Source organism: Macrobrachium rosenbergii, chromosome 46 (assembly GCF_040412425.1).
Source record: "Macrobrachium rosenbergii isolate ZJJX-2024 chromosome 46, ASM4041242v1, whole genome shotgun sequence".
Classification (NCBI taxonomy): domain Eukaryota; kingdom Metazoa; phylum Arthropoda; class Malacostraca; order Decapoda; family Palaemonidae; genus Macrobrachium; species Macrobrachium rosenbergii.
The window spans coordinates 49,585,790-49,602,774 of NC_089786.1; the positions used below are offsets into that span (position 1 = coordinate 49,585,790).

Below are 16,985 nucleotides of genomic sequence, written 5' to 3' on the forward strand. Positions count from 1 at the left end.
GCAGACATGACCAACAAAATCAAATAACAACCTTCTTGCTCTGAGCCATAATTCCAAGTACTCTAAGGATAGCAATCACGTCATCTGCATGGCCTATCCATTACCTAGTAAAAAAATGATTTCACCAACGGTAGTGCAAATGAACTTCATGGCACCAAATACAGTACTAAGTGGTGTATTGTATTTAACCTTCAACATACATATGTATTGTATACAGGACATGACTGCAAGATAAAATTCCACTTTGTTTTTCAGATAAATGTTAGTGTGGATGTCTGCTTCTGCCAGAGATTTATCTCTTTCAGATAGAGCAGTTCGTGGTGGTAGGTTTCCGCTTCCTAATAGTATCAGTCATGATTTGGACCATCAATGGATGGTCTCTTGTTTGTCACTTTTTCATAAGTTGTATTTCAACAGAGATCTTTCACATTCACAATTGATCCCTGATCCCCTTTTCCTGCCAAGAGCAACCAGATTCGCTGAGCAGCAGCACCAATGTGCAGTAAATGTGCCTCGCTGTCGAACTTCTCAGTTCCAGAGGCCCTTTATTCCTCACACCATTGGACTGTGGAACAGCCTCCCAGAGGACGTATGGAATTGGAACTTCAGAAGTTCAAGTGAAGGTGCAATGCATTACTACCCTAATACTATTCTCCTTGCATTTCAATACATTTTTATCTATAGTATTTGTTAATTTATTAATTCATTTTTTATTTTTAGTGAGAGTGGGATCTCTTCTTTCCATATTTCCCTTTACCCCCTCTTACTTCTTCCTAATGAACACCTTATTCTTTGGAAGCTTGAATTTCAAGTCATTGGCCCCTTTGGTGGGCTTGTTCCATACGAATAGGTTTCATCTCCTGAATCATAATAATAATGGAATTATTATGTGCCAAGACCACCCACAAACTCCTTATTTCTTGTTCCATTCTTATGCAGGCTGGGTTGGAGTTGCCAGAAAAAGCACCTTGCTGCAAGAATCAACTGCATTGTTATAGTAAACCTTAAAAGTGCATCCTAGTGCATATGTCACAATTGTTGCATGTACTGTACCTACATATGCATTACTGAGCTGCACTCAAGTAAAACTATTTTTCATCCGTTAACATTTAATTGTGGAGCTTGTTTTACAAATATCAATAATCTCAATCAAGTATGAATCAATCCTTCATGGGTGGCAATTGCCACTTCCTGGCAACCTAAAGTGGGTGGTACTGCTTCAATTCAGTGTTCAGTAACTCCAGTTCGTATGCAGACTTCTGCATAGTTTTGCTACTACTACTGTATTGCCTACAATAGGTCCACCCTAGGTTTACTAGCCACATTGGCAGTCAAAATCCACCCAGAGGACAGAGGCACCACTTTGTGAACCTGTTCCTCAATAAGAAATTGATGTCAGCAAACTGCCCAAAAATTTGCAGCCTAGAATATCTTTCATAACCATCACTGGGAGCTGAACAGAAGGTCAAATGATTTCCTGAAAGCTGAATCAAATTCACTTCCTTGTTAACATTCTTTCCAATAAATGTTACTTTTGTATTCCTGCAAGTTTCTAGGAGACCAAACTAAGAAGAGATTACCCAAGTCTGATACTCCCAATCACTGCTTGGGATGGGTTCTTTGATAGGGTGGGTCATCAGGAAATAGATGATCCAAGTGGTACCAATATCAGAGCTTAAAAGTAAGCTCCCACATTACTGGGAGTTGAGGCAACACATTACTTCAAAGGAAGTAAACAGGCCCTCCCTCTAGAGTAAGGTACACAACTCAGAAAAAACTGAACTTTTTTAATTACCAATTCTTCTCAACTAACACTGCACTTTTTCACAGTATAGCATGGGAAAAATTTTTTATTTCAATTTTTGGGGCATGTACTAAGAAGGGGAGAAAAATATGCAGTGACTGGAAAAGAGAAAACAACTGAAAACAAATGACACAAGCCAAAACAGATTCAAAGTTCACGGTCACCAGTCTTGGAAGACAATACTGTACATATTAAAGCAATACATTTTATGGACACAGTTTCAAGATCTCGGGTCAGAGAACATCACGTCAACCATCTGGCAAATATTCCCTCTTATGTGATAAATTTAGTTTTCACACATTTGATATATTAAATACTATACCACATACAGTGACAAGGTTAGGTATGGAACTTTGACTTGTACTGTAGCCATACAGCTCTTTACACCCATTACCCAATAGAATATGGTCCTACATTTCTTTTTAATAAAGTGATAGATACTTTACCTTTCCAGTATCTAGGAAACAAACAAAAAATATTTGGGGAAAGAAAAAGAAAATTAAAAGGTAATGACTGACTATCTATTATGTTAACATGATCCACAGAAAAGTTAAGACCATCCAACAAGACATCAGTCGCAAGTGGCAAGTTCCAGGCAATTTTGGTATGTTTATCACTTAAAGCAGCTTGCAAAAGCATGTGAATCCAATGGAACAGAATATAGAATTTAGGCCAAAAGCCAAGCGCTGGTGACCTATGAAGTCATTCAGTGCTGAAAGGGAAACGGAGTAAAAAGGTTTTAAAGGTTTAACAAGATGAAAACCTCACAGTTGCACTGAAACAATTATTAGATGGTGGAAAGCAAGATGGAAGAACAAAAATATGAATGGAACTACAGTGAAAGGAGTGAAAGTGATTGCACCTAGGGCCCAAAGGGATGCTACCAAGAACCTTTAGTAATGCCTGCAGTTCACCACATGGAGTGCACTGACAGTACCACACCCCTACGATAGCCTGTGCATCCAAGAGTAAAATACAACAGCAAGTTCCAAGATCCTTGAGGGGCTACTGGAATGTGCCCAACTGACAACTTCAGTTGGAATCACATGGTGCTGAAAAACTAGTATCAGTGACATTTGCTAGTAAGAGATAACAGAGAACATTAAAAGGCTACACAAGAAGAGGGTGGCAAAAATTAAAAACATACTCATTAGCCTGATTTTTTACTGTTCAAATAATCAAATAATGAGCCGAATATATTACACAACACACAGTTATTTCACAAGTGGCATAATTAAAAAAAAAACAGCAGGAATGTAAAATTTTCGAGACATCAAAAACAACTGACAAATAGGAAGAAGAATCCAACCAATGAAACAATCTGGAAACCTAAAATTGAAAAAATTAATACTGAACAATTCAGCTTGATTCGTTTGTACTTCGACCTTATACAGATACAACTATATCACTACAATTTTATCCTAGGGAGAAGGCATATTTGGGCACAGCTCTGCCCATCCATAGTCCTCCACGTAAAAGAAAATAAATAACTAAAAGCAAACAGGAGGATATGGTAAAAGTCTCACTGACTAAGTCGAGACCTGGATAAACTATATAGTTAATCATTCACAAGACAAAATAGGAATTTTAAATATAAATATTTTCCTATTAACTACAAGTTTATATACATGTCTGCAACTCGCAAAAGGTACCTACAGTATGTACACGACTGGAAAACAAGGCTATTTTCCTGAGGCTCCTCACGCAGATTGAGGATAAAAACGCCATTCTCAAACAATGGCACGTTATGTACATATCTACACAATCACATCCTCAATGCATTGATTTATTTACATGACCTTATCAGATAATGTCCACTGGCATAAAGCTCGTTCCTCCGCAACTTTCAGCTATTAAAATCAAAGTATGAAATTCCATAAATATCCAAAAGCAGCAAAATGATTAGCACATAATGGGACAAGTTTAACCATCCCATAAAACCTTGTTAAAGTCATCTGACACAATAAACTAAATTACATTCTCTGCCAAATCAAGCACTTATCTTACAAGAACTTAGCTTACAAAAAACCAGTCCCTAGTCAATAAAATCGGGGTCTGTATCACTGCAATTAACATAAAACCTACACATAATCAAATTCATTTATTTCAAGCACTTCCTGCTTTGATTCTACCCCAAAGTCAACACACTCGGTAGTGATGGACTCTTGTTCATAGTCACTCGAACTCGCAGCACGATGTCTAACCGGACTAGCATCTCCAGAAGAGGGGACTTGTTCGTAAGTTTCGCCAATGGAAAAAATGCTGGATATTTCACTTGACTGGTTTCTGCTGCACTTCCTGAAGTGTGACACCAATCCTTTGGTTTTTTCTGTGACGTTCAACTCCACTTCAGACTTTTTCATATTTTGGAATTCTTGAGCAGCTTCATTGACAATGCTCAGGAGTTCATTCTTCTTGGCTTTGCTGTGCTCTAACATGTGCAAGAGAAGGTCAAACGGCGTCAAGAATCCTCTCCCACAGATGTCGCATATATCGGCGTCAGCATATAAACTGAATTTTCTCTTTCTTCCTCTCTTGCCTTTTGGTCTATACTCAGGGTCCTCTGCAACCTTTGCAATTCCTTTCTTTTCTATACCAGCCGATGCATTCTTCGCCCTTCTTCTCATGCCAACACCTCGAGCAGGAGTCTGATCCTCGAGAGGTTCGTCATCCGAAGAGGCCGCTTGTCTGGCCAAACTTCTCGAGTCACCTGTCAGTTCTTTCACAGTAATCCCAGTTTCTTTCAGAATGAAGTTGTTGACCATCTTCACACTCGCAGAGCTACTTAATTTTCCATTGACATTTTCTTTTCCTTTACTGGTCACTCCGTGTTTAATCTCCATATGCCTGTGAAGATTACTGATTAGGTAATACCCACGACCGCAAATTTCGCACAGGTGAACCATAGCACCACTAGTTCTCTCCTCTGGCTCTTCCTTCACTTTACAATTAGTTATGTCATTCCAGACCTGTTCACTTTCTTCAAATGTGGTGTCTGCTTCAATGACATTCTCCTGCTTAATTTGCAGTAAGGTTTCAGTGATCTTATCCTTATCTAAAATGGCAAGAGTAGACTCGTCCGCTTCATTTTCTTCGTCAGACATGTCGTCTTCCTTTTCTGTCTTGACCACAGGTGATGACATTTCTGCATCCAGTTCAATTTCCACATTGTGTTTCCTCAACATGTGTTTCTTGAGGCTTTTCCTGTGAACAAAGATCTTGCCGCACACTTCACAGGGATTTTCGCGACACGAGATCTTCCTTTTGACCTCCAAGACAACATTGTGAGTCTTCTCCATGTGGCGGCGCAAGCTTCTCTTCAGTATAAAGCTTTTCCCACAAAACTCACAGAACTGGAGATCATAGTCCAGGATCCTAATCTCCTTCTGCACCATACTTGCAATGGACTTTGCCTTGTCGGTGTGTGTTGACTCATGCTTCAACAGACCACCTTCATCGTAAAAGTATCGATTGCATATCTTGCAGAAGTACTTGGTCAAGTTATGAGCCTCCATGTGTTTTGTGAGGCTGCCTTTTTGTGCATAGCATTTATTACACTGATGACAAGTGTACTTCTTATTCTCATAATGCAAAAGCATGTGCTGACTCAAAGTACTCTTCTGTGTGACCACACGGCCACAAACATTGCACTGGAAGCGAGGCTTCCCGTAATGACTCTCCAAATGCTTATTGTACATCAATTTATGATCAAAACCCTCGCCACAAACCTCACACTTGTACTTTTTGCCCCGAAGATGTCGCTCCCTATGTTTCTGCAGATTTGTCAGCTGAGAAAACGATCTGCCACACGTATCACAACTGTACAATTTTATGCCTTTGTGGATGAGTAAATGTCGATTAAGATTACTTGCCTGATTAAACAGCCGGTGACATATATTGCATTCAAAATTTTTTACTCCACTGTGGATGGCCTGATGTCTAATGAGATTGTTCATCTGTGTGAAACCCTTACCACAAGTAGAACACGGAAACTTCTTCTCGCCACTGTGTACAAACATGTGACGTTTCAGGTTGCCAACTTGAGTGAAGGGTTTTTTACAAATGGGACACATGTACTTCCTCTCTCCCGAGTGAACCACCATGTGACGCATCACATTATTGATATTTTTGAACTGCTTGCCACACTCGGCACATTCGTATTTCTTCTCGCCAGAATGCTCCTCCATGTGACGAGATATGGCAGCCAAGTCGTCGAACTGCTCACAGCAAACGCCACACTTGAACTTCTTGTCTTCGGCAAAAATCTGGTGGACTGGGTCATCTGAATTATCATCAATGTATATACTTTCCTCCTTGAAATTCTGCTCATTCTGGAAGGACTCAGAATCAATGTAAATCTTCTCCTCTTTTATGACTGGCATACTGTCATTATGAGATGGTTCAGCCAAGTAGATCTGACCATCGCTGGACTCGGGCGGTTCCACCTCACACACAGCCTCAGTCACCATGTCATCACAGTCATACTCGCATATTATCTCTGTGACAGTCATATCGTCATCCACAGATGTGTAAACAATCTGGGATGTCCGAGAATTTGAACTGGACGTCATCTTGAGGGCGTCAGTGTAGTGGCACAAAACAAAAATAGCTTAATACAAGACCCCTCACTTCTTGAATGACGTTTATAAATGCAGAAATAAATGATAAAAATTATCCTTTGGCTAAACTAACAATAATATCAAAGAAGAAATCTACCTTGGATCAACCCAAGGCTAAGTTAAACAAAATTAACTCTTCGACTTTCCTTGATAATTAAGGAAAAGTGGATTCCATCTGCAGATAAAGAAGAAGTCTCAAATACGTAGTCAAGAGGACAGTCTTGGAAGAACAAACCTGGGTCATCTTAATTATGGGAAATTCTTGGGCTTCTACAAGACTCTCTGCAAACAATGATCTCTATACTGTACCTGAAATGATTAAATTTGTAGTAAAAATACAATCAACATTAGTACTGGTAACTACGTAAACTAAGACAAGAATTGTGAAGTATTGTACTTATACTGTATTGTACTTAAAACATTAATATTTGTCAATATGTTGTAAACACTTAAATATAATTTAAAGTCTACTACTGCTAATTAACAGTAAAAAAATTTTGAACCTTGATAGAAAGAATGAAAGATATCTCTGCTACAAGAAATTACTACAGTACAGAAACAATGGACCAATTAGGTACAAATGGCACTTAAATATCTAAAATACCAATTGTGATTCCCTTCATCTGAAAGGAACTTGGGAAGTAACATTAAATCTGTGCCCTGAAACCTACTTTCCCCACAAGGAGGGACCAAGTATGGTGTGCCTGATACAGTGCACTGTGAACTGTACTAAATACTCCCTACAATAGTCTTTCTGCCCAATCTGCAATGTTTTGTACATTAAGCTTTTACACTATTCGGTTATCTTTCATTAAACATCCCACAAAGATAATTTTCTTATGGATTAATTTCTTGAAATACAAAAAGCTTAGAACATCCGTTGCCTAGAAAAGACTTTGTGACAGTTACCAGTAAGATCGTTCTAAACTATACATAGCCTAATTCTGAGAAGATGAAGACTACTAAAATTAGCCTCCTTTAACACTATACAAGCAAGATGGATAAAACAAAAATAATAATGACCGACTATAATACAGAATATGATTCCTGGATGGTCCTAAAAAGTTTAACATGGTGGAAGGATGTGCATTTCATGTACAGTACAAGGCTCAGTACTTCATACATTTAATACCAAAGCTTCCTGAAACACTTAAAATCATTGGAACTGTGAGAACACCAAGTGTACCAAAAGCTCCTAATGGATGTTGTAGGAACCTTAGAAACACGGTTATTGATATACAGACTACCCTACTTACAAACATTCAACTTAAAAACAGGCAGAGACACAAACACATGGGATCGCAAATATCGTGTTCAGAGCACCCCCTTTTGCCACCCGTACCTTCAAATTTTGTTTTGTGAGCCTATTCTGTACAGTGTATTGTGTTTTATGATGAAAAGACATATGGAAACTTATTGGTTTTATATCATACTGTACTTAAATATGCATGAAGAGTACAACCTACAAACAGTTCAACATATAAACGGCCATCCGGAATGTACAGTGACTCATTTGTAAGTAGGGTGGTGTCTGTACAGCAGTTACCAAAAATATCTCCTCCAGGCAAAGCCACGAGACATTTCCAGGTCTGTCAAGCAAAGGCAATGTTGCTTGTGTAACAAAAGTAATGTACAATAAATAGAACTGAAGTTCATACAACGGAAAAGTACTGTGAGTCAATAAACAACTTTTATAGTGTGTAAAATGGCCAATTCTTAGGAATTTTCCTGTGAAATTTCTAGTTAAAAATAATCCTGAAACAATAATCTACAAAATGCAAACCACTATTCTACATATACTTTACCTTGAGACCAGTGGATGAAAGAGGTCATGGGTAGACTGCAATTACTCAATCAGCATAAGGCCACCTGAAGATAGGTGCAAGCCTCTCACCCAAATATGAATTATGCTTCCACAATCTGAGGAATGGAAAAATGGAATTATATACTGAATAATTATTTGCAGATGTTGCATAATATATCTTAGTTATCTACACTTTTTAACTGAATATATCTGTGCAAAATCTAAAGATATAATTTTACTTTTACATTAGTGTAATCCGCATTTAAAGAGCACCCTCCATCACATCTAATAAGACTTTGTAACAAAGTCACTGACTTCAAATTAAATTCCATACAGCAAAACTTTTGCAAGTGTACAAGGCAAAAAAGTAATGATAAACTAAAATCTATACAAGTTAACATTTTTACAGCCAAAAGCTAATATTATCTCTGTCAAAATAACTTCTTTAACATAATACAAGTCACTGTGCACATAATACATTAATCATTCAAAATGAAAATGAGGATGAATTCACTGCATTGATGTATTCAGTCTTACAAGTTAATCTCTTTTATATAGACTCCAGAATCCAATAGGTAAGGCAACTTGGAGGTATAACTCAGTCCAGGCTTGACAGATACAAGATAAAAAAAGGAGAGGTAAGAAAATCATGACTAGGACCTAACCCCATACACAGTGATACCCAGATATCTTGAAAAATAAGTTACAAAAGGGGAAAAAACGGCAAGAAAAAATTTTGAAGCAACTACAGTAATTAGCTGCTCATGAGGAAACTAAAATCATGCCTGCCATTTTAAAATGCTGCCTCTTTGTTTTTTAAGACTGACTGAGCATTTCTATAGTCTAGGAAAAATCTTATCATCATAATAAACTGCAACTCCCACAAGTCTGCAGATGAGAATACAGTGGACCCCCCTTATTTGCGGTTCAGATTCGCGGCTTCACCTATGTGCAGATTCTTCTGTGGAACATACATACACATTTGCGGAAAATTTGCCCATTCGTGTTTTTCGTAGAGAAATATCCTCTAACTACTGTATTTTCATATTTTCATGACTAAATGCATTTTTTGTAACAAAACTATTAAAATACTCAGGTACAAGCATTTTTAGAAGGATTTTTTGGTGTCTGAACTATCAAAATAGGCAGTTATAAGCATTTTTAGAGGGGTTTCAAGTATTTGTGGATTTTAGCTATTCCGGGGGGGTTGTGGTACGCATCCCCCGCAAATACCGCGGGTTGACTGTACGGCTAATAACAGGAGATGGATAACCTAGACCAGTTGGTAGCAAGGCTGTCGTGGTATTAATAACGATTACGTTCAAACATCCACAGGCTACAAGACAAGACCATCAGCTCAAAACTGAATTGTTAGGTTATCCAACAGGTTTACACAGAGGATTTCAAACAGACCTAAATAGGGGGTTTATAAATGCATGTTAACTGCCTTTGTTCACAATATATCTATCATCATATTTCAAGTTACTCTTTACTGAAGCAATATAAGAAAAAATACATAAGATCTTTGTCTAGCCTATGACTCAGAATTTCAAAAGCAGCGAAGATATTAAGTCAGCCAAGTATAGTCAATGAATACCATAAAAGACCTCTGCCATACTAGGTCTGGCATAAAAATTTTCATGCCTGGGTTTTTAATACCAATTATACAGGATAGTCTGAGATAATTTTCTTCCAAGCAACAATCTTCAGAAGATACTAATAAATTAGAAGTCATGTCCAACTATTGCTCATCTTCTTGTCTATACCGATACTCCTCCAACCCATTCCAAATGTTTGTGACATGTCAGAACTGCACAGATGCACTTGTGCAGTGTTAAATCATGTGTTCTAGATTATTCTTTTCTAGTTCACTAGACAAAACTAATCGTTCTTTCTTGCATTCAAAGCATTAATACACATGCAAATGGTGGCATTGTGATTCTTCTATAAGTTTCTTTCCAGATATATGTAAAGCTAGAAATACTAATACCATCATGAATTTTTGTTAGGTTTTTAAGAGACATGGAGCAGAACAAGGCTTATGATATGGAATTATGGGTAATATGTAGAGTTAGCTATGGATAATATGTAGAGTAAGTTCATCTTCAAACCAAAACTGAATTCTGATGTGCTCTTTTGCTTCCAGTTTAATTAATGACACTTCTACATCAGTAACTGTAATTTTATATTTTGTTCACTGTGCTGTGATATCGACCACATTTCTGAATTATGGCTGTTGAAATAAGGAAGTATGATCAGAGTTCTTTGGAGTACTTCCTGCCAATAGCCCATTTTAAGAGTAAACAGTCTACCAAGAAGAGGTGTCAGTGCGCCTACAGTGATTATAAACATGTAAGTATCTAGATACAATCAGAACTGTTGTTTGAAATTTAAAGTATGATTTTTCTATAACTTTAGGTGTGTTTAGAGATTTTGACCTTCATTTCTGGTGGAAATCTGTAGTTTTAGAGATAAAGACAACCCCATGTCCAACAATAATGGGGGACTACAGTTGGAAACAGACTAAGATTAACAGGCTCAGGCTGATTCCCACATCCAAAAAAGGTGGGCAAAGTGGAAATCAGCCAGCCCTTTAAAGGCTACTTAGTACAAAACAAGTGTTTCTTTTACCCAGTGAATTCAATCCCCGGTTATCAGCACTGATAACCAGGGATCAGCACTATTGTCACCGATTTTCAGGTATCATCACGCCATTGGGAACAGAACCCCTACCAATAACCAGGGAATGCCTGTACTTTCTAATATGTTCTCAACACTGAATACCTCCAAGCTTCCCAAAAACCACAACCTGGTTTAAAATGCAGTACTGTACACCAAAAAAGACTACCTATGGCTTAAGGACATATTTCCTACACAAACCAGAGGGATTAATGCTCTGCAGTAATCATATTTAATCTCCGCACCATGAAGATAAACCAAAGCAAATACAGGCGGTCCCAGGTTATCGGCGGGGGTTCTGTTCCGACGGCGTGACAATAAGCGAAAATCGCTGATTTTGGGTTATCGGCACCTCTGTTAGGTACGTATCAGCACCAGTACCCGATTATCGGCTCCGATAAGCGGAAATTAGCGCTAAAAATCACCAACGTTCGTCGCTAGACAAGCCCCAAAAACCGGATCGCCGATAACTGAGCCCGTCAATAACCAGGGACTGCCCATACAAGATTGCCCTGCCACTAAGTGACTTCAATATCTTATCGAAGGTTAAGTTCTTTCCAAATTTAAAACTTGTAGCCATTGCTCACATGTCCAGTGGCTTACCTTCCATTGACTTCTCCTTACAAAAAGCAATTATCCTCTTCAAAACAGAAATTGTAACCACTTATACACTGGTTGTATATCAAACACCTGATTCATCAATCAACAGAAGTACAAGCAACTGTCCTCCTGCCACAGAAAAGGGAGGATATTAAGTCTTAGCTAACGAAAAATACGCCAGAAAGACCGGGGCAAAGACTACCATGCTCGATGGCAGCAGAGCAGTAGTTTGTTGCACTGAACTAACTCCTGATAAGCTTCCACTGAGGGTTAAACTCTTCTTCAATCACTGCCAACAAAACTTCTTGCTCCGGCTCAAAAGGAAGACACTGTTTCAGTTGGAAACCTGTCGGCTCAACCAAATGTTTTAAATTCTGATCTGGAAAATCTCGTGATAACAAGAACCTAAACCACAGGGGAATCAGTAAAAATGGAACAGTAACCAACTGCTTACCGATAGAAAATCCTGCAACTGGAAAAGGAGTCGAAATTCCCCGAAACAATGTTGAGACTACTAACAGCAACCACCTGCCTACTTATATGGAAGCCAAAACAACAGCGCATTGCCACGATTCTCTATAGGCAAGTGATAATCAAGCAGGAGACAGGTACACAGGCTATAGGCGCACACGCGATAAGATAGCACTCAATAGACTCGCAAGCAAAAAGCACACAGGTGATAGGCGTACAGGTAATAGGCACACAGGCGTATGAGCACAAACTATTAAAGGCGCACCAAACCTCAGGCAATGAAACAAGCGCCTTAAAAAAGCAATTATCCAAATTGTAACCACTTATACACTGGTTGTATATCACAGAATACCAGTACAAGCCATAGGAGCACATGTGATAGGCAGACAAGCAATGGGCATGCACGCAATAGGCACACAAGCCATAAGCGTGCATACAATAGCCGTACAAGCAATAGATGTATGGGTAAGTGATCGACACTCATGTGCAAGAATGGGCATTTCTGCAAAATGCACAAACTCACACTAGACGCATGCTACTGGTGCATCAAAACCACAAGGCAAGAACGGGCATTTTCTGCAAAATCTTGCAAATTCACACTAGACACATGCTACTGGTGCATCAAAACCGCAAGGCACATTATCACCCTGGCCGATAATACACACAGGAAAGCTGAAGACAGTCTAGGCTTCTCACTAGACTCTAACTGATACTCATACTAGCCTCAAACCGCAAACAATCCTTAGCTACAGGGGATTCAAGAGAGTGGTTGTACCTATCTGTCGAACTTCCGCTGGCAGGAAGTAAAAGCTATATCCAGGCAGTCCCCGATTATCTGCCCCCAGTTATTGGCGATCCAGTTTTACGGCACCTGTCTAGCGACGACGATAACTGGATTTTCGGCACCGACATGCACCGATCCCCGGTTATCGGCGCTGATACCCGGGGATCAGCACTATTATCACCGATTTTCAGTTATCGTCATGCCGCTGGGAATGGAACCCCAGCCAATAACCAGGGACTGCCTGTATAGTAATGGAGAGGTAAGGTTCATTTAAAAAATTTACAGAAACTCACAGAAATAAGGAGAAATTTAGTCTGCTTTTGATGTTTTGCTATTCATCACCAAGGGGCTACTCCTACACACAGCACCCTTCGAGCTTTCGCCATGTTTATGTTTGGAGATGAACATAAAAGTTGGTCAATTTCTCATTATCTCAAAAGATTTCTCGGATTACCCCAACTGTACTGCAATAAATAAACCCTTTCTATATTGTTTAAACAAAAAATTATATTAATAAATATCTTTGTGCAGCTGTGTCGTTTACATTTACCTTTCACTTTAGTTTTCACAGTCCTCAGCCCAAGTCCCTAGTTTCCCACTGCAGTTCCTCATTATTATTATACTTAGAGGGGATCTGTATCTCTATAATTGCTTAATAGAAATGAAGGCCAACACTGCTTGAAACATCCAAAAACATGCAAAAACAATACTTTGATATTCAAACTTTTGTCTTTATACAAGTCATGTCCATTTCTAAAAACTTACTGGTTTCCCACTGTGCTTGGGGGAGTTACAGCCTAGTTGACTAACTAATCACTTACAATAAACATAACATAAAAATATTCATGTTCACATACAAAATAATCAGATAATCTATAATTTGTATTTCACATAAAAAAATATCAGATAATCCATAATTCTGAAGTTTTAAAAATCCCAGTGTAAATGTAAATACTTAACCTAAGGATCTGAGTGCAGATTAGTCGCACACACTATTTCCATGTTGCTGGCGGCTTAAAAGCAGATCAAAGGACATTTCAAAAGACAGTTTGTTGGGATTACATCCTAACCTAACCTCCTCAAAATGTTAATTCACCTTCACATAAGGCCCCATGCCCCGACCTGGCCAGGGGGGCTTCAGTCCTCTGGAATGTCCAGATGTGATATTATGCAAAGCAGATCATGTTTAACTATTGTAATATATTACCTAATTATCATAATATAAACTCTATTCACAGATAAGTCTATGCTTTAGGGTAACAGGGCAGGCCTAATACAATACACCCCTTAACAGATGAGATAGGCCCGCCTCTGGAACTTTGGTTATATTTGAAAAATATTGTCGCCGTTTTGAAATTAGGATTATATCCTAAGGAGCTGTTACGAGTCCAGGTTAAATATCTTCATAATCTGATAGGCAGTTTTATCCTCGTCTGTCCCTCGAAAGTTTCAGGAAGCTTCGGTTACGATATTCGGATAATATTGTGGTCGTTTTGAAATCTGTCTTGGGTTTATAAAGAACCGTTACAAGTCTGGGTTAAATATTTTTATTGGCTGACGAGCAGTTTCACCTTCGTCTGTCACTCGAAAGTTAAACGCACCGACGACGTTGGACTACGTTAACATGTGGGCTTGCGCTACGTCACCCTACTTTTCCAGGGGCATCCGATCAAAATAACTGATAATGATGCTCTTAAAAACGCTTCCCGTTAAGAAAAGATGGGATATTACTGGGAAAATATCGTCCTGACAGGTATGGCGCCCTTAAATAACACCCTCCAAACTTTAACAATGGTGGCAGTCGAATGAAGGCGAAAGAGGCGGCAACAGCGGGCCAAAACCACCCGAAATATGGCTGTCTTCCTACCTGGCCCTTTATAATTTAATGTCAGACTGTACCAAGACACGGGGAACATTCATACCTCAATGAAGGGAGAACATATATTCTTCTTCACGAAGTTTTCGAGGATAATTTTCCCCGTTGTAAACAGAAGCTTCTTCTTCTTCCTCCTCTTCTTCTTCTTCCCTCAGCTCGTAGTTTCTCGTGACGTCATTGGCTTGGACTACCGTCCGAAGCTGCCAGGTTGTTTATTTATATCTTATATGTATTCCTTATTTATACGAAATTACCAAATTATACTTAGTCATATAAAATAAAGTGTTAGTTTAGATTAATTAAATTCTATCTTAGTCTGGATTAATATGTATTTAAGTGTTAAAAAAAATGTTACAATTTAGCAAAAATGGCATCTATTTCCTGTTCTTGAAATACGAATAGAAATACGTTCAGATTCGTTGTCTCACCGAATGGTTCAATTGATCTTGAATAATGTGACCTTATTTCCACAGACACGAATGCATTTTTACCATAAAGTGCCTTTGGCATTTATAAATACGAACGACCTGCGATTTCACAAAAGGATTGCCAAGCAGGTAACGACTTGTAAGCACTTGCGTCAGTCGTCAATAATTAAACAACGATCTCAAACGAGCATGTTATCATTCCTGAACCAAAAATGTGGAATTAAGTAAAAATAAAAATGAGCAAAATTATCAAAAAAATCGAAATTATAAGCCAAATATAAAACGAACATACTGTCCAAACATGTACAGTGATAGCATGAACGTTGACGCAAACAAAAACAAAGTAAAATTAATCTTGACACCCAAATATCATTTGAATCAAAACCATTTACTATTAAAACAAATCCATCGATGAAATTCGGTCACAGGAAAGTTAAATTATACAGCTCTTTCTCCATCGACTCTGTTTGAGTATATACCACAGTGTGATCTAAATTTACTAATATATTTACGGACAACTAAACAATAATGTGTAGTATCTATGTCATTCTCATCTGTAGTAAACAGCATACATATTTTACAGCGCATATCCTTTATTTAATAAATTGCAACAAAGTCAGAAAATGAGGCGGTAGTGGCTTTGTCTTATTAAATTCAATCGATATATGCATGAGCGCTTGCATTACCCATGTTTTTCATGATAAAACTAATTACGCGTATTAGCAGTGTAATTTAGGCGTAATGAGACATAAAAAATGTTAGCATTTGAAGTACTTGAAAGCTGACTTAGAATCTTAGACCAATTTTCAGGATAATTGCCCAGAACACGAAAAAGTGGTTAAATTCATTTATTTCAAATCTTTTCGTACAAATAACAAAAATATCAGATATTTGTAATTAACGGGTCAAACGATTGATAGCCACTTCCTCTCTCTCTCTCTCTCTCTCTCTCTCTCTCTCTCTCTCTCTCTCTCTCTCTCTCTCTCTCTCTCTCTCTCTCTCTCTCTCTCTCTCTCTCTTACATATATAACGTGTTATCAAACTATTCTTTTGTCTGTATAGTATATGAAATTATTTCTAACCTACCATAGCGTATTTTTTATATAAAAACGTACAGACTATTTTCTCTGTGTGTGTGTATGGACTAGTTTGTATAACAAAAGCTGTATGTGCCTGGTCTGATTAAATTATCTTGTATAACGAAGTAAATACATGTGCATGTGTGAGGTTTAGCTGGGCTTTTTATGTAACTAAGCAAATCTGTGTGTGTGCGTGAGGTCTAGGTAGGCTATCTTGTAGGGCTATACCCAAGTAAACTCTCTCTCTCTCTCTCTCTCTCTCTCTCTCTCTCTCTCTCTCTCTCTCTCTCTCTCTCTCTCTCTCTCTCTCTCTCTCTCTCTCTCAAGGCGTATGTGTGTGTGTTTATCTTATTCTACAAATTTCAATGCTTTTGAATTTGTCCTCTTTGTGATAACTTCCCAGTCTGTTTTTCCAATCTGATTTTTTTGTAGCTTTTTTCAGTTGTAGTCTAGATATGAAATTTAACACGTCAGTAACATTAGCCCTTAAATATATTTTACAACTTAAATATATTTTTGAAATAAATTTCCAGGTTACAGTGTCTCTGGGACTTCAATCGTAAATACCTTTTGAACTGTAGGCCTACTTAATGAGATCTTGTATAATACATACACATATATATCTACACAATTTAGTGCTTCTTTATATATATATATATATATATATATATATATATATATATATATATATATATATATATATATATATATATATATATATATATATATATATAATATGTGCTGTCACACGTTCTGTTTTCTGGCGTTTTGTGATTCTTAGACGTCTTCCTGTTTTCTTATATTCTCGGCTCGTGGTTCTCTCTCTCTCTCTCTGTATATT

The 16,985-nt window shown here is 38.0% G+C and overlaps 1 protein-coding gene across 1 annotated transcript; it reads right to left on the minus strand.

Moving 5' to 3' along the window:
* Positions 1 to 2,951: 2,951 nt before the first annotated feature.
* Positions 2,952 to 15,106, minus strand: LOC136830300 (zinc finger protein 83-like). Its single transcript, XM_067089703.1, has 3 exons — positions 14,684 to 15,106; positions 8,229 to 8,343; positions 2,952 to 6,732 (listed from the first exon to the last, which is right to left on the minus strand). Exon 3 carries the CDS (start codon positions 6,373 to 6,375, stop codon positions 3,886 to 3,888), a length of 2,490 nt encoding a protein of 829 aa, XP_066945804.1. The 5' UTR covers positions 6,376 to 6,732; positions 8,229 to 8,343; positions 14,684 to 15,106; the 3' UTR covers positions 2,952 to 3,885.
* Positions 15,107 to 16,985: the final 1,879 nt, after the last annotated feature.